Below are 27,632 nucleotides of genomic sequence, written 5' to 3'. Positions count from 1 at the left end.
CAGCGCAGAGCTACCAGAAGGCTCAGGTTGCTCCTGATGCGGCCGCCGGGGCCCACGGGGCCATTCATATGCTAAACACACACTCCTGATGCCCCCGAGTCACAGGATGAATGAAACAGAAACACAACGAGTGCGGAGTGCAGCGCCAACACTTTGGGTTTGAACATTTCAGCATTTTCTCTGAAACAAAGCAGAGAGGAGGGCCGTGATGGCGGCGGGGCCCGCTGCTCCTGGAGCCTGGATTATTCACAGGAAGCCTGGAGAACGCCGCAGGGCATCCTGACTGCACCGAGCCCAGGTCAGCCTTTTGGCTCCCAAAACTGTTCCTGTATCTGACTTTAGAGTCACATCTAATCATTTAACTTTAATGTTCATCAGCTGTCATTTTATTAATATAATACCTTCAAAAATAAAAGATCAAAATTAATCATTTTTTTTACACAGGAAGAAAATATTTCCTCCAGGTGTGACATTTCAATAAATGTCCCACCTGCGCCCCCTGCTGGCATAGATTTGTGCCTGCAGTATCTTGTTGACCATATATGGACTAACCTTCATATTTACCTCTAATGACGTCCTTATTTCTTAAAATACTTCTGTAAAGAATTAATATCCTTCAGTATTTTAATTAAAACAACAAAACTTGTATGTTATGATTATTATTACACACAGTGAAGTATTTTGATGGGTTGTGTCCTCATAACATAACAAACATTGATATTTTTGCGCTAATGCATAATTGTGAGTTTATTGCAATTTTCTGAAAAAAATGTCAAAACTGTTAAGTGATGCTAACTCTCACCTGCAGGTGGCAGTATTTCTTTTAGGTAGATAAGGCGCTAGAGTCTATGATAACTGACTGACTGTACTATTAAGAGAAGAAAAGGAAGGCATGTTAACAGTGTAGCGCAGCTAGCTCCTGCTGTAAGTAAGTAAAACAGCAACTTTAAATTAATTTCAAATCTTTTTTGATTGCAAAAGTCACAAAAACAGACACGAAGCCCTGCAGGGAGAGATTTTTGTTCAGGTATGATTTAGATAACTTTATTGTGAGGTAAGGATCAGATGCTGTCAGTAGGAAGTGGAAGGGGTGTACTTTCTTTTTCCTCAGGCCTGCAGAGCATGAAGCCATGTTGAATGAACACAGACATTCAGTTTGCTTACAGTGTTAAAATCCCTCCATTCTCCATCAGATGTGTTTGTCCAGCAGATTTACTGTCACACTCTGCTGGCTCCCAATGCTGCACCATTCAGAGTGTGTGTGTGCGTGTGTGTGTGTGTGTATGTGTGTGGGTGTGGTGAATAGTGGAAAAGGTCCTGGATGTCTCACTCTGTTGTGTTTTTGTTGCGCTGGCAGGGAACCAGAAGCTTCAGGACTCTTCCTGCGTCCCGGAGACGGACGAGACAAACACAGCAGGTCAGACGTGTGTGTGTGTGTGTGTGTGTGTGTGTGTGTGTGTGTGTGTGCGTGTGCGTGTGTGCGTGCGTGTGTGTGTGTGTGTGTGTGTGTGTGTGTGTGTTCAGAGTCAGGCGGCGCCTCAAACCCAACACACACTCCTTCAGTTAGATTCTAGAGCTGAGGAGAGACCATCAGCGTGAAATTTCTCTCTTGGACAAGCCGTCCCACTTCCTGTCCCGGTTTGTCCACAGCTAGCTCAGATAAATCTGCTGTCGCCATGGCGACACACATCAGGGCAGAGGTCCGCTTCTTCTGGCCTTTCTGGCAGTTTGGTTGCGGCAGTGATTAAATCCGGCTGCATGTTTCCTGTCCTGCAGGTGTGAAGGAAGCGAGCGGGACGATGCTGCGGACAGGAGTGCGTCTTCTGGCGCTGGCGCTGTGTGTTTCAGCTGGTGGAGACTTTGACTGGACCAAAAATGAGAAAACCTCTTTCTACTTCGGGACCTTCCCAACTGGTAGGATGGAGAAACATGAGTTAGATTTCTGTTTGGAAAATTTCAAAACCAACAATTGCAGAAAATTCAGATGAAAAAAGTCATATTTGTTAGACCTGCCGCAATAAATCAATTAATCGCATAATAAATTAAAACACCTCAATAATTTCCATTTGCATGATTTATTGGTTTTTTTACTTTCCATCAGAACTGGACAATAAAAGTGTTCAGTCTGGTCCTTTGGTCTCAACTAGCAGTGACTTCATAATTCATTTTATTTGTTGATTCTGTTTTGGGTTTTTTTGCATTAATTTTTTGTATTAATACAAAACACAATTAAAATGTCTTCCAGTTCCAGTGTTAAATGTTTATTATAATTTCAAGTGTATTGATCTTTGAGAATGTGTTTTGTTATTATCACTATTTTATTTGAAAATGGTCTCAAAACAACAAAATTATTGTTTATCACAATAATTTCTGGGATGGTTTATCATGCAGCAGCATCTGTTACTGCAACAGGCCAAATCTCTTTCATTTTGTCTTTTATTAGATCACGGGTGTCCAAACTTTTGGTCAGATTGGCCAAAATCAGAAGTTCTCGCTGACCAAAAAAATAAATAGAAATAAAGTGAATAAAATAGTTTGTTGGGTTTTTTTTGTACAAAATTTTACAAAAAAAAAATTAGATTTTTTTGTACAAAACAGATTTTGTTAAAATTTAAAAATGATTTTGCACACTTGCATCTGGTTTTCAAATTATTTTGGATTCGATTGAACAAACTTGTTCTCAGGATCAGAACAGGATTTGGGTAACTTTCTTTAAAACGCTTGCTGTATTTAGTCGAGTTTATGGACTGAAATAAAAGCTGATGTGGCTGCAGCAAAGTTGGTTTTCCAGTACAAATCTCTTGATAAACATGTTTCTACTGATTATTAAAGCCTAGTTATAAAAAGACAAGTACTTTGAGTTCTGTTGAATATTTTCCATGGTAAGAAAAATTATGTTGGTAATAATTTTACCCTGATCTCCATTTACATCAGCTGAGTGGTTTCAGGATGTTCTGGGAGAAATGTTCCAAACTTTTCTCAAACATTTGGTCTTTTTGGATTAAAACTTTGGACTAAATCAGACTTAGGGTCCTCTGTGTGTGTCTGGATTAATTTATATTTAATCCAGTTCCAGGAACCAAAACAGGAAGTGTGGAGTCAGCTATTTGGGGTTGTGAACCCAGACCAGAACATTTATTTGGTTTTCTTTAGCAGCTGAAGTTTAACCTGATTTATTTGGAGCTTTAAACCTATTATTATTATTATTTTTGATCATTTTGATAAACCTGCAGGTTTCTCCTGGGGAGTCGGCAGCTCAGCCTATCAGACCGAAGGAGCGTGGAATACAGACGGGAAAGGAATGAGCATCTGGGATGTTTTTGCTCATAAAAAAGGAAAAATCTCCTCAAATGAAACAGGAGACTCTTCATGTGAAGGCTACTACAAGTTCAAGGTGGTTACACGATTCTCCAAATGTTTCTTATTATTATTTCTGAATTATGCGGTCTTTAAATTATGCCTTTAAAGATGTTTATGTTCAGGTAAGTGTTCAGTTCTTTGTCATTTTGAATGGAAACATTACTCTGTTCAACACAAAACCCTGCAGATCCAAGAATGACACAAACTTCAAGTAACAGACAACAGAGTCAGGCTCAGAGGAAGGCCAGATGAAGCAGAAATTTATTTACAATAAATACAAAGTGCAGCTAATTTTCTCATTATGTCATCTACAATAGAAACAAAACATTTAACAGCAGCTTGAAAACATTCTTGTTTTGTTTTGGATCAGAAAATCAGTGTGAAATCATGTTTTTTGTCTTTTAGGATGATATTAACCTGATGAAGGAGATGAAGCTGAATCATTATCGCTTCTCAGTTTCCTGGCCGAGGATTTTACCCAGCGGGTTGAGAAGTAAAAACCCAGTTTGGCCATTTTACATGAAAATAAAACGATTTCTAAGACATTTAAGATGTTTTCCTAACTGAGAGAAACCAAAACTTCTCCAATCAGCAGAATTATTGGCGGCAGTTGAAGGTGATAAAAACTCAAATGCAGCAGTAGGATTTCCATATTTATTTACTTCCTGGTCTGTCCTTTGTCCCGCCCCCACATCCTTTCTGTCCAATGGGAGCAAAGATTGTCATGGCTTTATTTACAAATTATAGTCCACTTGCAAAAAAAAAAAAAATGCACCAAAAGAAAACAATGAAGCATACTTTTCTGGTATTCCTGGTGTGAATACAGCCCAAAGCAATCTGAAATGTGTGGCGTGCATTTATAATTAGCTCTAATATTTTGTAGATCCACCTCTGGCTGCAGGTAGATCTGCAGGTCTTTGATGTATTTTGCTACCGGCTTCTCAGTTTGATTTAGGTTTGTACTTTGACTAGGCCATTTTAACCCCTGAATCTGCTTTGATCTGAACCATCCCATAATACCTGCTCAGGCTGGTTGTCCTGTTGGAAGGCGACCCTTCGCCCCTGGCTCAGCTCTGCTGCAGCCTCCAGGGTTTTGTTCCATACAGCTCCTCTGTCCCAGAGCATGATGCTGCCGCCACCATGTCCTGCTGTGGGAAGGTGTGTTTGTCACTCTGAGCAGTTTTAACAGTTTCCATGAAGTGGAGAATCAAACTGAACTCAGACAGGACACCAGATTGGAGAATATTCCAGAAACATGTTGGTTTTATTTTAAATACTTTCACGTTTTTCTTGTTTTTGGATCCGTTTGTTTGTTTTCTGACAGGAAATTGCTTTGTTCGGTCAGTGAATGAAAATCCCTGTATTCCTGTATAATATTAATGCATAAATGGCTGATGATGATGTAACTTCCTGCAGGTGAGCATGTTAACGAGAAAGGAATCAGGTATTACAGCGACCTGATCGATTTGCTCCTGAACAGTAAGATCACACCTGTGGTCACTCTGTACCACTGGGATCTACCTCAGGTCAGTTCTACCCGCCTGTCCGACGCGTGGGCGTGGGCGGAGCCATAACCAGGATATCGGCATTCCCGCAGGTGCTGCAGGAGAAATATGGCGGCTGGCAGAACGCCAGCATGGTCGGCTACTTCAACGAATTTGCCAACTTGTGTTTTGAACGTTTTGGGAACAGAGTGAAGCACTGGATCACCTTCAACAACCCCTGGGTGAGTGGATGGTGCGTCCACTGACTGTGGGAACGTCTGGACTGGGATCTCACTGAGGGGGTCTGTTTCTTTCAGTCCATTTCTGTGGAAGGATACGAAACAGGGGAGCACGCCCCCGGACTGAGGACGAGGGGCAGCGGAGCTTACAAAGCGGCTCACCACATCATCAAGGTCAGTCTGGGTCCAGATCGCTCCAAAAGCTGACTCGGCCGTTATGACCCTGAACGCAAGGCCGTGGGTTCAACCTGGAGGTTCAGCCGTTACATCAGGACCTGGTTCTGATCCAACATGACAGCGACTAAAGAAAAGCTTCGAGTTTCAAACTGAAGCTGCTGATCTGTTCTGTCAGGGTTTGATCGTTTACCTGACTTCAGTTTAGAGTTTAGACTCCACACTGAGTCGTGCTTAATTCGCTAAAACAAGATTCAGACTCAACTTGGACTTGTTTCCTTAGACGTGAGGTTTGACTTGGCCTCCAGTGACTTGAAATTTGCCATCACAGTCGAGTCAACTTTGACTTTGAGTTCAAATCAAGTTCAAGGCTTGACTTGAACTTTGTTCTCAGTGACTTGAAACTTGACTTGGACTTGGAAAAATGCCTTGTGAACATCTCTTTATACTGAACTGTTGTCTCCTCACATGAGGATTTCAGACTCGCTGTTCAACCTTTAGGCATTAAATTAGTTGCAGAAAGTGGAGCTTCGTGTTCAGCAGAAATAACGTGATTTAAATGTTTCATAATCAAACATATTTAGAAATGTCCCAGGTATAAAAACTAGTTAAAATATTAACAGAATAATAAATACATCTTTTTAAATTTTTTTAAGTAGTAACTGTAGGTACTTCCTGTTGACGCTCGTCTCTGTTTCCAGGCCCACGCTAAAGTCTGGCACACCTACGACATGAAGTGGAGAAGCAAGCAGAAAGGTGACGGAGTAAACCGACCCACTGGTTTGGCTCTGGGGTTCTGGTCAGTAGTTAACTGGTTTTCAGCTGGGCCCAGGTCTGATCGGGATCTCCCTGAGTGCTGACTGGGGCGAACCGGTGGACGTGTCCAACCAACGGGACGTGGAAGCAGCAGAACGCTACATCCACTTCTACCTGGGCTGGTTCGCCACGCCGCTCTTCCATGGAGACTACCCAGCGGTCATGAAGGAATACATCGGTACCTTCACTCTCTGCTCCGTTTCCTCCAGCAGATACAATCATGTCTGCATGACCAACCTGATCGAGTTTTCAGCTAACAGGTTTTGGTTTTCCTTAAACGTTCCTCAGAAAATGGCCGACTAAACATTAACAGACATTAACACCATAACGCCTGAATTTACTTCCAGTTGTATAAAGACAACGTGTCTTTGCTTTTTATCAGATGTTAAATAAATTAGTAGGCCTGCCACAAAAACACATTTTACTGGATGATAAATTATTGCGATAATGTTGTTTTGAGACCATATTCAAGTAATATTATGGTAAAGGCATAATAAAGCAATAACACATTCTCAAATATCAATAAACTTTAAATTCTAATGAACATATAACACTGGAACAGGAAGAGTTTTTAAATATGCAAAATAAATAAACTAAACACCAGAAACGACAAATAAAATGGATAATAAAGTCTGTAAACAAAATTGTTCTTCAAACAAAGGTTTAGTTGAGATCAAAGAACCAGACTGAAAACTTTTATTGTCCAGTTTTTGGAAGAAAGAGAAAAACGATAAATTAAATGGATATGATTGAATTTGTTTTAATTTATTGTGCAATTAATTGATTATTGCTTATTGTGGCCTATAAATTAGAGATTCTAAACTTAAGCACTGCACTGCAGTAATGTAAATCAGCTATGATGCTGATTAGCACCGCTGGGCATTTAAGGAATGAAGCAAACTTTTCACTGTTATTTTACTGATGCTGTTTTTGGTCAAACAGCTTCAGTAAAATTGAGTTAAAATATATATTTCTGAACAATGGTTGCTTATGAAGCTAATTCAGTAATGCACTATGGATTAAAGGTGAAAATGATTTAAAATAAACTGATTTTAACATTAAAAACTGGCATTTTAACAAAGGCTTGGACACTTTGAGCATAAATTATTCTGATGGCCCTGAAGGTCCGACTCATTCAGCCTCTGTAGCAGGAATCAGATTATTTTCACGTTTTTTCGGTGCCAAAGCTAAACTCTTGGACATCTAGAAAACCTGGAGAAGAACTAATAATCCCCGACCTCTGGATTTCCAGGCAGGAAGAGCGGCCAGCAGGGCCTGGGCGCGTCGCGGCTGCCCGTCTTCTCGCCTCAGGAGAAGAGCTACATCCGAGGAACCGTCGACTTCCTGGGCCTCGGACATTACACCACCCGCTACGTCACCCAGAAGAACTACCCGTCCGGCTTCGGAGACAGTTACTTTGCAGATCGGGACCTGGCGGAGCTGGTGGACCCAAAGTGGCCCGACCCTGGTTCTGAGTGGCTCTACTCAGTTCCCTGGGGGTTCCGGAGGTTGTTGAACTTTGTGAAGGTATAGCAACAAAATCATATTTCTTCTAACCAGCATATTGTAAATATGAACTGGTCATTACTGTTTTTCATAGAAAAACATTTCTATGAACAGAAAATAAGATTTAACCTTAAAAAACTTCTTAAAGGAACATTTGAATCTGCGGGATGATGCATCTGTCAGACTTCGGTTTGTTTGTTTGTAATTGGAGGAAAGAAGAACCGGATCAGGAGGTTCTGTGGTTCTGGAAGGGTAGATCTAACCCTGAATTTTCCATGTGATCTCACCGACAGACCCAGTACGGAAACCCGATGATCTACGTGACGGAGAACGGCGTCTCGGAGAAGATGCCGTGCACCGACCTGTGTGATGACTGGAGGATGCAGTACTTCAGGGAATACATCAACGAGCTGCTGAAAGGTGACGGTTTCTCCTCTGTGTGGAACAGGAAGCTGGCTGGGCCGCCTCAACGTCTGTCTCTGTTTGGACCCTCAGCCGTTAGAGACGGAGTCAACGTGAAGGGTTACACCGCCTGGTCTCTGCTGGACGGCTTCGAGTGGGACGAAGGTTTCTCTGAGCGCTTCGGACTCTACTTCGTGGACTTCAGGAACAAGAACAAACCTCGCTTCCCAAAAGCTTCGGTTCAGTTCTACAAACGCATCATCAGCTCCAACGGCTTCCCCAGCCAGAGAGAGGTGAGGCCCAGCAGCGCAGCCAGCTCCGGGAGCAGCTGCTGACTCTGGTTCTCTGCTTGGTGTCTGCAGGTGGAGAGCTGGAAGAGGAAAGCTGTGGAGACGTGTTCCTCCAGCAACCAGCTGCTGGCTGCAGGTCAGTGGCATGAAAGGCCCAGATAGATCAGGAGCATGCAAGAATCAAACACTTCCTGCTTTGGGACGTTCTGAAGGTTCTGATTGGTGGGATGTATTAAAGTAGCAAAGTACAAGTTCTTCCTTAATGTCCTTAATTACACTGTTTATGTAATTATGTACTTTGAAAATGTCATTAAGTAAAGTAAGTCCTCTTTAATTAAAGGGAACCTGTTTGTATTTCCATTTGGGTTTCTACTGCTTCTAAAAACAACCCAACCTCTTAAAAAGCACACAGGCATTTTTTGGCAATAAGTTCATCTTTCTTGGTGTTTGAGCCATTTCAAAACCTCCAGAATGTCACAAATCAGCAGGCACCACCCCGTTACCTAGCAACCCGAGCAGAATTCCGCCCGTTACCTAGCAACCGAAGAATTGCTCCTGCATGTTTGGTCAGCTGATTTTCTCTCTGTATGTGCTGTACAGTGGCTGCTGGAAAAGACAAGTGTTTAGTTGTTAACTTGAAATCCAGAAACCACTTAATGTATTCTGATTGGTTGTGCAGGAGGCTCCACTTCTGCTTTTCAAAGATGTACAGTTGAGTAATTGTGCATCTGTTTGAAGCCTTTTTCACTGGGAGTGTAAATGTTGAGTTGGGGGCGTGGCCAACAGAAGATTAGTGGATTTAAAGTGACAGAGACAGTAAAACTGATCAGACTAAAAGCTCATTATCTGAGAATGAGTTTGTGCAAAAAGAGTAATGAACATGATTTGTAGCCCATAGATACATCCCAACCTGTTCAAGGAAGGTCACTTGAAGTAGATTTAATCGCTGGTACTTTCGACTTTTACTCCACTACGTTTCTATAATGTAAAAATTATACCTTACATTTACGTCACATTGCATTTTTTTGCTTTCATTGATTTGAAATCAATGATTTATCTGAGTAAACCAGTTAAAAATGGACTCTAGTTTCAGAAAGCTGAAATATTGACTCCATTACAAGGTTGAATATATAATATTTATTCAGCTGTGATGACAAAATGAAGTTGAAGTGTCAGTGGAAAGGATCAGCACCTGCTATTCCTTTGTCTACTGCCCCCTTTTCAGGCAGACTGCAGTTAAAATGACATATTGGTTTTGCTTTGTGTTAAATAAAAACTTTCAAAGGTTCAATCATCCTTTTTCTTATTTTCTTACTGGCATTTAAGTGTCCAGATCCACAAAATCACTAGTCTAAGTGTAAACTGTGTAACAGAGAGTAAACACAATAAAACATGCATTATCTGCAGCATTGTTCATGAAAATGGCAGAACATTCATGAATTAAAGAAAATGTAATTCAGTAGAGACACATAACATTCTACATCATTGCATTACAGAACAAGTACTTCAACTTTCAATACTTTAGGTATTTTTAAAAACAAGCACTTTTACTCAAGTTAAAATGTTAGTGTTGTACTTTGTATATTTGTGTCTGTTTTCTGAGGTTCAGTGTTTGAGTATTTTCTCTTGCTGGTTGCAGATCCACTGATTGGCCACATGGAGATGGTCACAGAGATCGTTGTTCCCACCATCTGCACACTCTGCATCCTCCTCAGCGCCGTCTTCTTCATGTTTCTGCTGCGCCGACGCCTCTGAGGAACGCCCGGGCCTTGCCTGTTTCCATGGAAGCAGAACTCAGCAGGAACCAATCAGAGCGTCTTCCTGTTGACCGCCCTGCCGTTCTGCTCCAGTCAGGTCATCAATAAACAGTCAGAACAAGCAGAATATGATTATTAATCAATAAATGATTAGTAAGCCTGGTTTACTGTTGAACTAAGACTGGACTGAACTGTTCAAACTGTTTCCGACTGGAACAAACAACCAGGCTGAACTTTGTTTTGACTGTTATGAGTTTCATCATATTTAAGCTTTTATTACCAGTTGTATTTCTAAATTTGATATAACAATAAAGTGGTTTAAATGTGCATATTAAATCTGAGGAATGTTTAGAGGGTTTGTGTAGTATATAAATGTAATATTTTATTTTTCATCAAACAGCTCATTTACCAGGTTCATGCAGTCCTCTGCGGGAGTTCCAACCCTCCTACTGATTATTACACTTAAATAAGTATAATAATCACTTATTTTTCACTTGCTGAAAAATAAATATGAAACAGATTCACTCATGGAAAAAATTATTGCCCTGCAGGTTTTAAAATTGACATAATAAAAATGACCTAATATTTATCAGCAGGTTCCAGAATAATTAAGTCCAACCTGATGTGGACAAAAATACAGGACAGATTCAGCCTATAAGCCAAGAATAATAAACAGTGACAGGATTAACTCTTCGTAAGCCTAGTAGTATTTTTTAATTAGTTGGAGAACCTGGTAACTTCATTCATTTTTGCTGGGATTCGTTTTCTGTCCCGGCATGTAAAACCTGATGAATCCAGCGGGTGGCAGCAGTGCTGCAGGCTTCTCATGTCAACTGCAGAAGAAGAAGGCGCATCAGTGGCGGGTTCTCTGATTCTCTGGCGCTGCAGCTCATCAAAAGGTACATTATAGTTTCATTTCACAGTTTTAGTCCTCTCAAGGCTCTTCTCCGGGTCAAGACCGAACGTTTTATTAGTTTCAGGCCTTCTCTGGCCGCCGCTGGTTTTTATTTCAGCACATTTATCCGCAGTTTGTGTCTGAATTACTGTCATGTTCGGTTCAGCGGCCAAACAAAGAAGACTTTTAACACCTTCATGTCTTCTGTATTGAGGCGAGTTATCGGAACTAACCCAAATATCGGTTCTGTGTCCGGTTAACATGTTACTCTCTTTGTTTTGTTGGGTTTTTTTTTAGTGTTTACCGCCTTCATTGTTATTTCTTCTGGGGACTCCACAGCGGTGTATTACCGCCATCTACAGTGCAGGAAGGGAATTACAGTGTAAACACTTTTAACAGATGTGCGTTTACTCTGGTTGAAACCAGGAGTTACTTGAGTCCTGGGAAAGAGGCAGCAACAAATACAGCACAATAAATGTAAAAAATACTCAAATAAATAAGGCACTTTAAATTGGACTACAAAATAAAATAATAAAGATAAATAAATAAAATATATTGAATAAAATCATGAAATATATGGTAAAGAAAAATTTAAAGATTCCAAAGAAGAAATAATAAATAAATAAAGCATATAAAAAAGAAATTAAAATAAATGAAATGTAAGAAAATTATTAAATTACATAAAATATAAAATAGTACAATAACTAATGTAACAAACTAGTTTTGTGGAGGTTATATAATAAAAGAATATTTGAAATTAAATGAAGCACAAATAAGTAAAATAAAATCAAAAAGATCAAACATAAATGAATAATGAAATATTTGAATATGTAGGACATGAATTAAAAGTATATGTAATATGTAAATTATACAAATGAAACAGAAACTAGAGCTGCACAGCGTACAGAAAACTAGTTACTGAATATCGTGACTCCATATTCATCTGTTTTCCTCGTATTTCATCACTTTCTCATCACTGTATTTCTAGCATCTCATCCATCCAACAGATCAGATATATTATCGACTCAGTTTGTTTGCATTATATTTATTCCAGATGGTTCCTGATACTGTGATTGAACATAAAAACCTCATTAAAAACTGTAAATATTCGACTGTAGTGTTTAGCAGTTTAAATCTTAAAGTTGATGGCAGGGGCTTGTTTTCTCTCAGGATTCAGCCGCCATGAATGACCAACAGGACGACGGGATGAGCGACTTCTCCAACTTGGAGGATGAAGCTTTCCCTCCTCTTCCTCCCCCTCTGTCCCCTGGAGCAGCTCAGTCGCAGGGCGACCCGTTTGGAGAAGGTGAGAGTTCGTTTTTAAATGTCAGCGGAGATAAACGTGACGATCTGGTGACGGCCACCTGTGGTTGTGCTGCAGCTGAGGAGGGCGAGGTGTCCAAGCTGGCCGACGTTCCGGCTGCCAAGAGGAAAGGAGTGAAGAGGCCGCAGCCAAAGCTGGACTCCCACAGGTTTCCCATCATAACAGGTCGCTTTGCTCTGGTGGTTAATCCGGACGCTCATGACTGATGTCGTTTCCTCTCAGGCTCACTTCAGACAGAGGATTGCCGGCTCTGCGGACCTTGTTCGCCAACGCTCTCTTTAAGGGCAAAGGTCACGAGGTGAGAAACAAGGATTGATTAGTCACCATTTAGCTAAAAAATAAACATTTTTAAGGGCCAGTATCATGGAAAACAGACTTTTTTGATCTGTTTATCATGTTGTAAAGTTTTTCCTTCATCATGTTGCTTTGATTCTTTTATGTTTGAGAAATCCTTTAATCTCCAAGGCAACCATTCAGTTGCAAAACGCCTGGGTGGACTTAGCCCCGCCTTTGAGGCCTAGCTCCTTCAGACTAGCCAGCAGCAATTAGCAAACAGCTGGTGGAACTGCTGCGCTCGTTACAGCAGCTGCTGCTCAGAGCAGCGCTGGTGAAATGTTAAAGGGTTAATAGAGGAGCCATGATGGGACGACTTCCTGGAGGCGGAGCTTCAGGAAGAGCAGGAACTTTTAAAGAGACAGACCCGATTTCAAGGCACTAAATAACAAAGTCATTATGCTATAAAATGTAATCATTGTAAAATACATAACAGTACCCCTTTAAAATATTCCATATCCAGCTGTTTTTGTTGGATCTAAAATGTCTCATCTATAAAAGTCTTTGTTCTTCTTCTGATCGCGTTTAATTGAATCCTGTTTGCTCCTGCTGGACGTCTGGACCCGGCCGGCTCTTTGGCCAGGCGGAGGACCTGCGGCTGCTCATGCAGAAGATGGAGAACTGGGCCCACCGGCTCTTCCCCAAACTGCAGTTTGAAGATTTCATCGACAGGGTGGAGAAGCTCGGCAGCAAGAAGGAGGTTCAGGTGGGCTGAAGCAGGAAGGGAGAGTTCCTCTGGGCAGGACGGGTTCTAACGGGTTCCTCCTCTCTGCCGCAGACCTGCCTCAAACGGATCCGACTGGACATGCCCCTCACGGACGAAGACTTCATGGACAAACCAGGTGAGACGGACTGGACCTGAGTCTGATTCTTGCTGCTGCAGAGGCTGAATGAGTCGGACTGGACCTTCAGTAACTAATGTGATTTAAAAAGTGTCCAAACTTTTCTTATAATGCTGGTTTTATATATGAAAATCAGTCAATTTTAAATAATTTTGACCTTTAACCCCTGATGGGCTAGTGAAGCTAATTAGCTTCTACCTCCTTCACTGGAGATGTATAAATATTACAAATGTTGGTTGATGCATCTGCCTCATGATAAGGTTGCTATTTGAAGTCCTCTGATGCCCTCTAGTGGTTGGAGTTTTAACTACATGTAGTTCATGGGCCGAAACTTTGCTGATAAACTCAGTAAATAATCTTAATTATGAGAGAGAGTGTGCAATAAAATATATCCAGGCAAAATAATGTCATCTATGTATGATACATTAAAACACATAACATGTGACCATAATTCTAAGTTATTCCAAATTTTATTGTTGGAAACACCAATGGCTGCTCAAAAATATGTTTAAATTCAGAAACTGATTTCATTTTGCAAAAACATTCCAGGAGCTCATGATACTTTGCAGCCAATAAGTTCATCTGTTAATCTGTAACATGATGAAGCAATGGTTTGTTCAAACATTTTTAACTGTATTTTAAAGTTTTGTTTGCATCAGTAAAATAACGTTGTAAGACTGAACTCTGTTTCATCCCTCACATGTCTAATGATGCTAATTAGCATCAAAGCTAATTAGCATCACTCTGGATCTGAGGTGATTTCTCTCGTTTCCAGGCGCGGAGGAGCCGCCGGCTGGATTCCAGGATCCCGATCCGGTCATCAGCCAGGCCTCCTTTACCGATCCTCCAGGTCCGGTCCACTCCACCCCGGTCCCGGCTCCTCCCTCCCTGACCGAGGAGCAGCGCCGGCGGATGGAGCAGAACCGGCAGCGAGCGCTGGAGAGGCGACTGGCCCGGCAGCAGCAGACAGGTGAGACGGTTCCACCCAGAACCACTAGAGGGCGCTCAGAACCATCCACCGAAAAATACTTAGGAAGTTTTTCTGTTTCCTCAAATCCTTCAGAGCCCCAGGCTGACACAGGAAGTGACCTCAGAGCAGATCTCAACGGGTCTACTGAGCAGAACCAGAAGCCAGGAGAACATCTGGACCCGGATCCGTCCGGCAGCACAAAGACTCCTCCACCTGAGGTTTCTGAACCCGACCCTTCAGCAGAACTTCCTGCTGAGGATGAGAAAGAAAAAAGTCCAAGCTCCCAACCCTGAGGTGTGTCAAAAACTGGATCTCTGCAACAGAATCTTCTACCAGAACCAAACTACAGAACCTTCCTGGTTCCTGAGCTGGAGCCTGAAAAAGTTCTGCCATTTTAGTTTAAACCTGGATGTTTGTGTTCTGGTCTGGTTCTGGTCCATGGCAGAGGAGTGGACTGTAACAGGTTCTGTTTTACTAGAAAACAACCAAAACGGGCCGGTTCTGTGTTCAAGTTATTTTAATATAAAAATGTCCAATAATAATAAACAGTTGATTTTAATGAAACTGGGTCAGAGTTCATGTTCTGATGGTGAATTGTTTTCCCTCCAGAACCAGAACATTTCTACCAAAACATTTCCCACATTTCATCTGCTGGTTTCTGTCGGTTCTGGACCGTTGGGTCTAAACCTCACGAGTTGCTCTGTGGCGGCTCGTCCTCTACGCCGTCACGGTGCCGGGCCGTGCGGCGGCGTCTGGGTCCATCAGCGCCAGCTCCCGGATCTCCTCCAGCAGGGAGTACAGGTTGGGGGTTCTGCTCTGCCGGAACTCCCGCTCCTCCTTGGAGAGTTCGGGTCGGCGCGCTGCCTTCTCCTGCGCCTCCCCGGCCAGCCGCACCACCTCCTGCACCAGCTGGCTGCGGCGCGGCGAACCGGGCCGCTGCGGCGCGGCGCCGAGGTGCGGCTGGTTGCTGATGACCTGCAGGGTCAGCGTGTCGGCGTGGCAGTTAGTGGAGAGGACGGAGATCCGGACCTGGGGACGGGACGAAGAGAGTTCTGACCGTCTGGAATATTAAATGTTCCCATTTTATTCCTCACAGTAAGTCTGAAGATACGCTTGACCTTTGACCCCAAGTCCCAGTGTAGCTCATTATAATGAGCAACAGGAGATCTCTGGTTATATTTTGTGGAAACGATAACTATTGCATCTTTTTTAGGTAATTGTGTCACAGCAATTACAGTCCTACAAACACAAATCTGCTCTTGAAAAAGGTTCCCATGTGTGAAACGTTTGTTCAGCACAGCAGACGCACTAATCAGCGTGAGCTTCACCTCTGACCTGCAGACGGTAACCGTGGTTTCACATTTATTGAACAAACTGGAGGAAATATTAAACTATCAATCCTGACAGCAAGAACAGTTTTGTGTTTTCTTAAACATTAATTGGAATTTATTGTGACAATAATTAATTAAAACATGATAAATACAATAAATTCTCAGCTCTACTGTCAGACAAACTGGATGAACTTCAAAGTCAAAAACAGAACCCAGCCAGAGTATTACATTTATTATGGCGTTCAACTGATCTTATCCCCTACTCTAACATCTCTGCTCGGCTTTCTAACCAAACAACCAGACAGAGATTTAAAGAGGAGCAGCAGAAGCAAATGAGGCAGATTAGCAGCAGATGGTGTCAGATATTGAGCTGTTGGCATGTTAAGTCAGAGGCCTCTTTAGAGTCGCTGCAAGACTGACTGCTACTGGGGATAATCAACAGGAGCTGCGTTTCCATTGACCATATATTTGTACAACCTGACATTTCAAAACTGAAGTTGCTTAATGAAAACAGGCCAACTTTGAAAAACACTTTAGTTTTTTATTAAAAGGTTTTGGTGCGAGGATCATCAAAGCTTTAACTTTGTTTAGTGTTGCAATTTAACAACGGGTCAAAACCTGGAACGACCCCCTGCTGTCGGGTCAGCGTAGCGCCTCTGTGCCCAGAGGAAGGTGTTTCTGTTGGCTCACCGTGATGTGGTCAAACAACCTGAAGGTGGCGCTGCCACAGCCAGACGTGGTGGTGATGTGGTCCGAGTGGCGGTGAACGGAGCCGCTCTGCCACTCACAGGTACCGTCCGGGCCGGCCGTCACCACCAGGCCCTCCTTGTTCCTCATGTAGACCGGACCTTTCACTCCGTACCTGTAAAAACAGCAGCACACCTGGAGTCACAGCTCCTCTGTGGAAACCGGTTTAAAGTCACAGTCACAATAATTTGACTTATTTAGAACCTGGTGTAAGTAAAACAAGTTTTATTAAAGTCAAGTTTTCACCGTATTACTCATTCATAAATATCACAGTTTCAAAGTAAGTGTTTAGTTAGCAAGCTAAATACTTGGTATGCTAACTAGTTAGCTTGAAGCAAAATAATTGAATAAATATTTTGAAAGCAAGTTACATATTTAGTTTCAAACTAAATGTTTGGCTTGCAACTAAATATTTTTATTTAGCAAGGTAAATATTTATTTAGTAAAATGTTTATTTAGATTGCTAACTGCATACAAAGTTAGCAAGTTAAGCATTTAGTTTGATACTAAATATTTAGCTAGCTTGAAACAAATTTTTTAGCTACCAAGTTTAATATTTTGGCTCAAATTAAATATTTATCTCCAAAATAAATATCTTGTAAGGCAGCTAAATTTAGTTTCAAGCTGTTTAGCTTTTAAGCTAAACACCAAATATTTAACTTGCAAGCTATACATTGAGCTTAAACTAAATGTTCAGCTTAACACTAAATGTAGCTGGCCAAATGAATAATTAGGTTGCTAGCTAAATAGTTAGCTTGAAAGTACATTTTTAGCTAGCAATCTATATAATTAGCTTCAAACTATATATTTAACTTGCTTACTACATATTTAGCTAGTAAGTTAAATATTTAGTTTGGAACTGACAAAAATGAATGAATAATGTAGTGAAATCTGTAAAATTTAGTCCATTTCATTTGGTGGGACCCAACTTGACAGAAGTGATGCTACCAGGAAAAAAAAGGTCCTGAGGCTTAAAACCTAAGAACATTGAACTAAGTGTCCAGCATGGCGGTGGCAGAATCATGCTGAGGAAATGTTCTTCTGTCACTGGAACAGCAGACCAATAGAGGAAGAGTTCCTTACTCTGGAATGAAGACCAGCACGCCGTTGTCCCTGATGGAGTAGATGATGGCGTCGGCCACGCAGCGCGGGTCCGTCTCCGGGTCGCGCTCCTTGAAGAAGAGGCACTGGAAGAGTCCGGTGGAAAGGTTCTGGGCTCGCTGGGCCGCCTGCCGACGTCACAACAACTCAGACAACGTTCAGGAAGCACAGAACCGCCCAGACCCAACAAGCCGCTCACCCGGTTCCTGCTGTTGATGTGCTCTGCCAGCTCCTCCATGTCTTTGTTGCCGGCCGGCGGTTTGCCAGGCTCAGCCCCCTGCTGACCACCGCGCTCCAGTTGCAGCGCGGCGGTCAGCAGGCGGTGCACCACCATGTCGGCGTAGCGGCGGATCGGGGAGGTGAAGTGAGTGTAGCGGTCCAGAGCCAGACCTGACGAGCAGAAATGAGGCAATCAGGAAGAGCCGAGCTGGTTTACCATAGCGGTAAAACTGGTTTACCATAGCGGTAAAACTGGTTTACCATAGCGGTAAAACTGGTTTACCATAGCGGTAAAACTGGTTTACCGTAGTGGTAGAACTGGTCCTCAGGCTGAGCACCAGTGGAGAAGTACACGGCCTGAGACATGGCCTGGGTGGCCATCATTCTGAAGAGCCTGTTCACCAGCGGGTCCTCGGGGTCCACGGCTCGGTCCAGAGAGTCCGCCAAGGCCTTGTTGGTCCTGCAGGAGAGTCAGAATTCAGGTTTTATGGACATCCTGTAAAAATTAGTTCTTTTCCATCAAACTCCTCCCTTGCTGCTGGTCTCCACCTCTGGCCAGGTGGTGAGCCGGCAGACGGGTGGGGAGCGGACCAGAACCCACCTGGTGTCGATGGAGAACCCCCTGGCCCGGGCCGTGTCCACCAGCTGGCTGAACAGCTCCTGGCGTGGCTGCGGGTGACGCCTCAGCAGGGCCTGGTAGGGGAAGGCCTCCTGGATCTTGCGCGCCACCCAGTGGTTGGCGTAGATCATGCACTCTGCCACGGTCTCGTGGACCTCCAGGGGCTGGCGAGGAACCAGCGCCATGATGTTCTTGTCCTGGTCCAGCTGGGCTCGGACCTGTGGAGGAGGAGCGAGCAACTTGTGATCCACCACAGAAACGGATTCTTCTTCTTCTGCTACAGAAAAAAACTGATTAACGTTCAAAATGATCTCAGTGACGTTTGACCTTCTACTGGGTTTAAACCAGAATCATTTGAGATTGATGCTCCACCAGAGGTCTTCAACATGGAGGTCAGTTTCTGATTTATATATTTTTCTGTTTATTGTTTTTGTTTCTGTTATGTCTTTAAATATCCATTACATGAATCCAACATTTCTGGGCCATTAAATTTGTATTCACTTATTTAAACCGTGAAATAAAAAAGTCTATTACTTGTATTGAGTGAACTGTAATACGATATTTTACTTATAAATATGTCGGGATTTTTTGCATTACGCCTCTGTAGCAGGTATCGGGTCTCATTCGCTGGTAGCAGTTAGCATTTCGGCGTTAGCTTAGCAGCAAACAAAGCCAGAACAGTTTACTCTCAAAACGTAGTTTACATAGGACGAATTAATACGTAAACATTTTTATTTAATAATAACTTCATACATTACCACCCTGTAATTAGACAAAGTTAAGACTTTACTGCTTGTAACTGGAAAAACAGGGCAACAGATGCACCGCCACCCGGTGGTGTCACTCGGTATTACAATTATTGAATCTCTTGAACTATCAATAGTAAATAAACAAAATAATGCGATCACAAATAATTTTATCAGTTTGTTGCAAGTTGGATTCATGTAGATGTGTATTTTGAGTTTTTCAAAAATATATATATACATAAGAAATGTAATTAATCAGAAATCTCAGGAGATAAACCCAGCAGAAATGTCCGTCTGTACCTCCACTCCCTCCAGCTCCAGCGCTCCTCCTCGGTCCCTCTGAGCCCGCAGGTGTCTGGCGATGTGCGTCAGCGTCTCCAGCGCCTGGATGAGCTCGCTCAGCTTGGCGTCCCGCTCCTCTGGGTCGAGCCGGGCCAGCTCAGGAACCTGGACCTCCTCCCCGTTCAGCAGTGCCTGGGCCAGCTCGTAGTGCAGCTGGTAGGAGGAGCGGATCAGGGTCCGGCCGAACCACACCTTGGTGACGGCCAGGCTCTGAGCGTCCAGCTCCCACACGACGCTCATGGCGTACCTGGAAACCAGAGGACGGCGTTGGGACCGATGGAGACGGCGGTGAGCAGAGGAGCAGAGAGAACCGACCTGTCGACCCCGCCCAGCAGGGAGCAAAGGTCAGCGCTGAGGACAGCAGGCAGCATGTCGTAGCGGCGGTCCGCCAGGTAGTAGGTGGTGGCTCTAAGAGGGAAACATGAACACAACTCATCCAGAAAACAGAATGTTTTAACCATATTTATTCATACAAGATAATCAATAAGGATGTAAACGGTAACCAGAGGAGAAACCAAAAACTGTACTAAAGTAAGAGCAGCAATACTTAAACATATTTTAAAAAGTAGCCGACCAAGAAATTAACTGAGTAAAAACATATCTGTTAAAAAGTGACTGATCAATTTATCAATCATTTAATATTTAGTAATAATATCATTAGACAGATTATAAATAAAATTACATGGAAATTTTAATGTTTTAAGGATCAAAATGATAATAATTTATATAAGTTAAAAAAATAAGAGAAATATTTTTCAAATCAATTTCTTTAAATAAAAAACTTCTGAACCTTTAACAGAAACTTCAGGAGTTTGTCTGGTGAACGAATGATCGCTGTTAGATTAGCTGCTGCCCGCCGGTTCTGGAGTCCTACCTGGACCGGGCCTCCAGGTCGGTGAGCGATTCCTCCCTGACGAAATGCGTGACGTCGGCGATGTGGACTCCCAGCTCCAGGAGCTTCCCGCCGGCCAGGCGCCGCACCGACAGCGTGTCGTCCACGTCCTCGCAGCCCCGCGGGTCGATGCTGAACACCAGGTGGGTCCGCCTCAGGTCCCGGCGCGCCGCCGCCTCGGCCGGATCCGCCGCCCACGGTTTCTCCGGGGAATTCACTGGCATCTCCCTGAGCTGCCACACCACAGGGAAACATCCCGCTCAGATCGATGGCACCCGGTCACCAGCTGACCACCGGTTCCGATCTCCACCTGGGCTTCGGAGAACGGCGGCACGTGGATGCAGTTCTCCACCAGGATCGTCTGGATCTCCGTCTCCAGCTCCCCGGCCCGGCCCAGAACCCGCACGCTGTGTCCGTTGGGATAGAGCGATGTGCTGGGCCACGAGTCGATCCGAACCACCACCCTGTGGTCCTGCAGGGGGAACCGAACCAGACGGCTTTAGCGACCAGAACCGGCTGATTTCAGAACCCAAATCCCAACATTTACACCAGAGCTTCTTTCCTGTTACACCACCAGCTTTAATCACTAACGGTTCCTTTTCCTAACTGGGCTGACATGACCTTTGACCTTTAATTTAGTGTGTAGAGTCTGGCATGTAGCTGAACCTGCTGGAGAGCAGCAGCACTCCGCTTAAATTAGGATTAAATATCAAGAGTGAAACCAGAATTAAATCTTAATTTAATCCAGAATAAAACTAGGATTAAAACCAAAAAATAAAACAAAAAGAAAACCATAAATTAGCTACGTCTAAACCTTCTCAAACCAGGTCTAAATCAGAATAAAGTTGGAATAAAACCAGAATTAAATAATTAAATACTAAATAAAAACAAGACAACTAGGATTAAAACTGGATTTAAATGTAGGAACAAAACATCAATAAAACCATAAATTAACTACGACTAAACCAGAACTAAACTCAATAATTAAATTCATAATATCAGAATAAAATCAGGATTAAACTGATTTTATTATTTTTTATTGTATTGTAACAAAAACAATAATAAATCCAGGACTGATCCCAGGTTCAAATCTGGTATTAACACCAAAATTAAACCAGAATAAAAAGTTTTGTCGCCATGGTAACAGGCATAACGAGCGGATATTTTCTGCTTCTGTAAGCGGACCGGACCTGCAGCGCGTCGGCCTGCTGGGTGCTGATCCGGACCTTGGGGATCCGGCGGTCCCAGGGAACGGCCAGGACGCGCTGGGCGGCCCGGCTCTGGGTCTGCGCCGCGTCCCGGGGGGGAAAGGTCACCACGTAGTCCCTCCAGTTCCTCTGCAGGATCCCCACGACGCGACCTGCCGGGGTCAGAGGTCAGAACCTGCATGGACCCACCCAGCCCGGCAGAACCCCTCCCCCCACCTGTCGGCATGGGCTTGATCTCGTCGTCGTCCCCGCTCCGCTCGTCCGCCAGCCCTTCGCTCAGAGCCGTGACCTTCCCTCGCCACTCGACCCTGGGCAGCAGCTCCACCGCCACCAGGTCGCCGTGCACGGCCCGGTTCCGGCTCTTAGAACCGGCCACCAGCACGCCGGCGCTCAGGTCTGAGGCAGGAGGAGAGGAGGAGTGACCTCAGAGCTTCACCTGGAGGATCTCACCTGACAGCAACGACCTTCACCTGGGCTCTTAGAGGACAAACCGTCGCTGGTGACGAAGGCTTCGTTCTGAGCGCGGTGTTTGCTCACGTTCAGGGTTCCCTGCAGGAGAAACGGTCCAATCAGGAGCTCCATCAGCACATCCTGTACCAGAATACCTGCAGGTCCAGACCTGGACGAAGCGTCCGGACTTGATCCCGGCCTCCAGAACCTGAGCAGGTAAATGTTCTGGAAACTCCCTCTGCGAGCTGTCGGCCTCCTTCTCCTGCAGCGCCTGGCGGACGGATCCGTACAGATCCTGGGCGGCCTGCAGCGCCGGCCAGAAGCTCTGCAGGTACTCCTGAAAATTAAGAATGTGAAGATGAGCGTCGCACCTGGGTGGTTGCTGTGGCGACCGAACATCCCCACCTGGACGCTGATGACGTAGACTCCGGAGTTGAGGCTGCTGAACCGGGACACGGCGTCCGAGTCCTCAGTGATCATCACCAGGTTCATCATCCCAGCCAGGTGGTTGTAGTACCACACAGCGGCGGCGTACACACACCTACACACACACACACACACACACACACACACACACACACACAGGTTCTGATCTACAGGTCCAGCAAACAGACCTGATCTTAAAGTGATACACAACAACACTATTAGCTAAAGCTAACAATAGTAGCAGGAGCAAATGTCATCAACTAGGGATGCCATCATTAGCTCCAGGTAGCACCATGAACAGGAACTTACTCCTAGATAGTGTTAGCTCTAGCTAGTGCTAACACTATTAGCAGGAGCTAACGCCACTGGCTGGAGCCAGCTCTGATAGCTGGAGCTATCGCCATTACCTGAAGCTAATGCCATTATGTAGAACTAACTATATTAGCTAGCGCTAACACCATTAGCAGAAGCTTATATTAACTCATCGTGGATCCCTTTAAGTTGGATTTAAACCTTTTATTCTATAATCCTACACTTTGTTTACAGTGAACTCTGACCCAGGTTACTTGGGTCACCTGGGGGTCACCTGGGAGGACTCACCTGGTCTGCCATTTCTCCTGGCTCTCTCCTTTCTCTCTGGGGCAGTAGGAGAACTCCTGGAACTCGTTAGCAAACAGGACGCAGTCATGCCGCGGGTCTTTCAGCAGGTTCCTCAGACGGTTGTAGAACCTGCAGAGGAGCAGAACTCTGGCATGTTTCAGGTTTTTCTAGAAAGAAATAACAGATTTTAGCCAAAAAACCTCCATCAACAAGCTACAGCTCCCCCTGGTGGATCCTGGAAAATGACATTTGGCACACATTTTTCCTTCCACTCAACTTTAACTTCTTGGATTCAGAACTCAGATTCTATTTGCCGATCCAGAGGGAGACGTTCCGGGTGAATCTGGGGCCAGAGGAGGTCAAAGGTCACCACTACACGCTGTTCTGGGCTGAACCTGCAGCTCATTCACCTAACAGCCCATTAGTGATGCAACGTGTTCCCTCCACCAAGTCAGCAGAAACCAGAACCGAACCGCAGTGGAAGCGCAGGTCAGGCAGGGTTCCTTATTAACGGCTTCCTGCAGGTCACAGCTGAGTCAGCAGAACCGGGTCTAATGAGGCCGACCCGGCTCGCTCCTGCAGAGTTCTGCAGGGATAGAAAAGGTGATCCAGGAGCAGCGCTGCGCAGAAGGCGAGGCTGCTGAGTCAGCGGGAGTTATGGAGGCTTGTTCTGGTTCTGGTTCGGTTCTCCTACCTGCGGCCCTTGCTGTGCAGAGCCTGACAGGCCGTCTGCGTGAACACGACCCCCTGCAGCTCCACCAGCTCCAGAACCTCCAGGTAGTTCAGTACCACCTCGGCGTCCGGAACCACATAGTGGGTTAGGTCTCCGGGCAGAACTTTACCATCTGGGTCAGAAAAAACATCACAGATTTAAAATAAACTGGAGAAACTTTTAACATAATAAAAACTTGATGTGTATCAGAGAAAAGCCCGAAATTATCGTTGGTTCTGGAAACTGAACTTGGTGGTTCTGGACTCGTCTGACATGTGAAGCTGCAGCTTCTGATTAGTTCTGTGGGTTTGTTTTCAGGGTCAGCAGGAGGTCCGGTTCATAGTTTAGTCTTTAATTAAAAAAAATAAAATAAAATAAAAATCAACATTTATGATGGAAAAAACCAAGAGAAGAAATTCAACAACCTCTGGACAGATCCTGAAAACGGATGGATGGATGGATGGATGGATGGATGGATGGATGGATGGATGGATGGATGGATGGATGGATGGATGGACGGATGAATGTTGGATGGATGGATGGATGGATGAATGAATGCTGGATGGATGGATGAATGAATGTTGGATGGATGGGTGGATGTTGGACAAATGCATGTTGGACGGATGGATGTTGGATGGATGGATGGATGGATGTTGGATGGATGGATGTTGGATGGATGAATGTTGGATGGATGAATGTTGGATGGATTGATGTTGGATGGATGGATGTTGGATGGATGAATGTTGGATGATGGATGGATGGATGTTGGATGGATGAATGTTGGATGATGGATGGATGAATGTTGGATGTTGGATGGATGAATGTTGGATGATGGATGATGGATGGATAAATGTTGGATGTTGGATGGATGGATGTTGGATGGATGGATGTTGGATGGATGGATGTTGGACGGATGGATGGATGGATGTTGGATGGATGGATGTTGGACGGATGGATGTTGGATGGATGAATGTTGGATGATGAATGGATGGATGTTGGATGGATGAATGTTGGATGATGGATGGATGAATGTTGGATGGATGGATGAATGTTGGATGGATGAATGTTGGATGGATGGACGTTGGATGGATGAATGTTGGATGATGGATGGATGTTGGATGGATGAATGTTGGATGATGGATGGATGGATGTTGGATGGATGAATGTTGGATGATGGATGGATGGATGTTGGATGGATGAATGTTGGATGATGGATGGATGGATGTTGGATGAATGTTGGATGGATGAATGTTGGATGGATGGATGTTGGATGGATGAATGTTGGATGATGGATGTAGGATGGATGAATGTTGGATGGATGAATGTTGGATGATGGATGTAGGATGGATGAATGTTGGACGGATGGATGTTGGATGGATGAATGCTGGATGGATGGATGGATGGATGTTGGACGGATGGATGTTGGATGGATGAATGTTGGATGATGGATGGATGAATGTTGGATGGATGGATGTTGGATGGATGGATGTTGGATGGATGGATGGATGAATGTTGGATGGATGGATGTTGGATGGATGGATGGATGGATGATGGATGGATGATGGATGGATGGATGGATGGATGAATGAATGTTGGATGGATGGGTGGATGTTGGACAAATGCATGTTGGACGGATGGATGTTGGATGGATGGATGGATGTTGGATGGATGGATGTTGGATGGATGAATGTTGGATGGATGAATGTTGGATGGATTGATGTTGGATGGATGGATGTTGGATGGATGAATGTTGGATGATGGATGGATGGATGTTGGATGGATGAATGTTGGATGATGGATGGATGAATGTTGGATGTTGGATGGATGAATGTTGGATGATGGATGGATAAATGTTGGATGGATGGATGTTGGATGGATGGATGTTGGATGGATGGATGTTGGACGGATGGATGGATGGATGTTGGATGGATGGATGTTGGACGGATGGATGTTGGATGGATGAATGTTGGATGATGAATGGATGGATGTTGGATGGATGAATGTTGGATGATGGATGGATGAATGTTGGATGGATGGATGAATGTTGGATGGATGAATGTTGGATGGATGGACGTTGGATGGATGAATGTTGGATGATGGATGGATGTTGGATGGATGAATGTTGGATGATGGATGGATGGATGTTGGATGGATGAATGTTGGATGATGGATGGATGGATGTTGGATGGATGGATGGATGTTGGATGGATGAATGTTGGATGATGGATGGATGGATGTTGGATGAATGTTGGATGGATGAATGTTGGATGGATGGATGTTGGATGGATGAATGTTGGATGATGGATGTAGGATGGATGAATGTTGGATGGATGAATGTTGGATGATGGATGTAGGATGGATGAATGTTGGATGGATGAATGTTGGATGGATGAATGTTGGATGGATGGATGTTGGATGGATGAATGTTGGATGATGGATGTAGGATGGATGAATGTTGGATGGATGAATGTTGGATGATGGATGTAGGATGGATGGATGTTGGACGGATGGATGTTGGATGGATGAATGTTGGATGATGGATGGATGAATGGATGGATGTTGGATGGATGAATGTTGGATGGATGAATGTTGGATGATGGATGTAGGATGGATGAATGTTGGATGGATGAATGTTGGATGGATGAATGTTGGATGGATGGATGTTGGATGGATGAATGTTGGATGATGGATGTAGGATGGATGAATGTTGGATGGATGAATGTTGGATGATGGATGTAGGATGGATGGATGTTGGACGGATGGATGTTGGATGGATGAATGTTGGATGATGGATGGATGAATGTTGGATGGATGGATGTTGGATGGATGGATGTTGGATGGATGGATGGATGAATGTTGGATGGATGGATGTTGGATGGATGGATGGATGGATGATGGATGGATGATGGATGGATGTATGGATGATGGATGGATGAATGTTGGATGGATGGATGTTGGATGGATGGATGGATGGATGATGGATGGATGATGGATGGATGCCTCTAAGTGGATCTAGAACTCAGCAAAACATTCTGACTGATCGATCAACTTACTTATTGATTTCATTCAAACAGGAAATTTAACTTGAAATTTTTGTTCGTCTAGTTTTGGTTCCGGTCCGGACTGTGGGTCTTATCCTCCGGACCGGACCAGAGATGTCCTACATGCCATAGTGAACCCGGGCCTTCAGCAGAACCGAGCTCCCGAACCGCCGCCGTACTCCCGCGGACCTCACCGTTCTCGCAGCCCGCCTGGCACAGCGCGCTGAAGCAGGGGACCCGCTCCCGCAGGTAGTGCTCCCGAACCACCCGAACCTTCCGGCCTCGGCTGCTCTTCAGGTGCAGAACCTTCTCGGTCTTGATCATCCTGAGGACTCCGCTGCGGAGCCGCGGCTCAACCAGGAACTCTCACATGTAAACAAGTCCGAATCAGGCGGACTCCAGTCAGGGGGAGCGTCATGACGTCATAACGCTCTACGCGTTCTGTTGCGTTCACGTGCTGCCGGATTGTCGGTCTTCCGAGTATGAACACTTGATCGCTTGATCTTTAGAAATAAAACATAATTAAAATAATTTTTAAAAAGTGAAGGATTTTAATAATTTCTAAAATAAAAATGTATTTTTGAATGTTTGCCATATCTTATAAAATACATGTACCAAAGTAAAATATTTTGATTTTAATAATTGATTCCATTGATCAAATTTGTTGAGAAAATCCATCACTACGTTGGAAATCTCTTCTTCCTCTTCTGTTTTTGTTTCCTTGGGTGCGATGTCAAATACATTTACGAATTCCGAAGTAACTGGAATGCATAATTTTTTCCCCAATAAATACAATGTTGCTCATT

The 27,632-nt window shown here is 44.1% G+C and overlaps 3 protein-coding genes across 5 annotated transcripts; 2 read left to right on the top strand and 1 right to left on the bottom strand.

Moving 5' to 3' along the window:
* The first annotated feature begins 243 nt into the window (after window positions 1-243).
* LOC102224088 (lactase-like protein) lies at window positions 244-10,439 on the top strand. 2 transcript variants are annotated; one of them, XM_023331994.1, is made up of 15 exons: window positions 244-298; window positions 1,358-1,417; window positions 1,777-1,914; window positions 3,234-3,394; window positions 3,766-3,853; window positions 4,777-4,886; window positions 4,958-5,086; window positions 5,162-5,257; window positions 5,959-6,013; window positions 6,090-6,251; window positions 7,326-7,600; window positions 7,873-7,999; window positions 8,075-8,274; window positions 8,344-8,407; window positions 9,911-10,439. In XM_023331994.1, the coding sequence occupies exons 3-15, from the start codon at window positions 1,800-1,802 to the stop codon at window positions 10,024-10,026; spliced, it is 1,698 nt and encodes a 565-aa protein (XP_023187762.1). In that variant the 5' UTR covers window positions 244-298; window positions 1,358-1,417; window positions 1,777-1,799; the 3' UTR covers window positions 10,027-10,439. The 2 variants fall into 2 exon arrangements, with proteins under 2 accessions (XP_023187762.1, XP_023187763.1); XM_023331995.1 differs by lacking the exons at window positions 244-298; window positions 1,358-1,417 and adding an exon at window positions 1,571-1,638.
* A 388-nt stretch (window positions 10,440-10,827) lies between these two features.
* On the top strand, window positions 10,828-14,796 carry tipin (TIMELESS interacting protein). Its single transcript, XM_023332600.1, has 8 exons — window positions 10,828-10,927; window positions 12,094-12,229; window positions 12,305-12,395; window positions 12,470-12,545; window positions 13,164-13,286; window positions 13,359-13,422; window positions 14,198-14,392; window positions 14,486-14,796. The coding sequence occupies exons 2-8, from the start codon at window positions 12,106-12,108 to the stop codon at window positions 14,683-14,685; spliced, it is 873 nt and encodes a 290-aa protein (XP_023188368.1). The 5' UTR covers window positions 10,828-10,927; window positions 12,094-12,105; the 3' UTR covers window positions 14,686-14,796.
* Window positions 14,797-14,894: 98 nt separating this feature from the next.
* Window positions 14,895-27,222, bottom strand: dis3l (DIS3 like exosome 3'-5' exoribonuclease). Of its 2 annotated transcripts, XM_023332598.1 has the most exons (18): window positions 27,021-27,222; window positions 23,768-23,918; window positions 23,074-23,202; window positions 22,453-22,588; window positions 22,217-22,384; window positions 22,068-22,146; window positions 21,814-21,993; window positions 21,580-21,749; window positions 20,700-20,861; window positions 20,372-20,622; window positions 19,813-19,905; window positions 19,456-19,744; window positions 18,392-18,627; window positions 18,096-18,250; window positions 17,771-17,961; window positions 17,554-17,699; window positions 16,414-16,585; window positions 14,895-15,421 (listed from the first exon to the last, which is right to left on the bottom strand). In XM_023332598.1, the coding sequence occupies exons 1-18, from the start codon at window positions 27,148-27,150 to the stop codon at window positions 15,110-15,112; spliced, it is 3,150 nt and encodes a 1,049-aa protein (XP_023188366.1). In that variant the 5' UTR covers window positions 27,151-27,222; the 3' UTR covers window positions 14,895-15,109. The 2 variants fall into 2 exon arrangements, with proteins under 2 accessions (XP_023188366.1, XP_023188367.1); XM_023332599.1 differs by lacking the exons at window positions 23,768-23,918; window positions 27,021-27,222 and adding an exon at window positions 23,351-23,759.
* Window positions 27,223-27,632: the final 410 nt, after the last annotated feature.

Source organism: Xiphophorus maculatus, chromosome 4, assembly GCF_002775205.1.
Source record: "Xiphophorus maculatus strain JP 163 A chromosome 4, X_maculatus-5.0-male, whole genome shotgun sequence".
Taxonomy (NCBI): Eukaryota; Metazoa; Chordata; class Actinopteri; order Cyprinodontiformes; family Poeciliidae; genus Xiphophorus; species Xiphophorus maculatus.
Note: the sequence above shows the minus strand (reverse complement) of the source record. Positions and strands in the feature narration are given on the sequence as shown.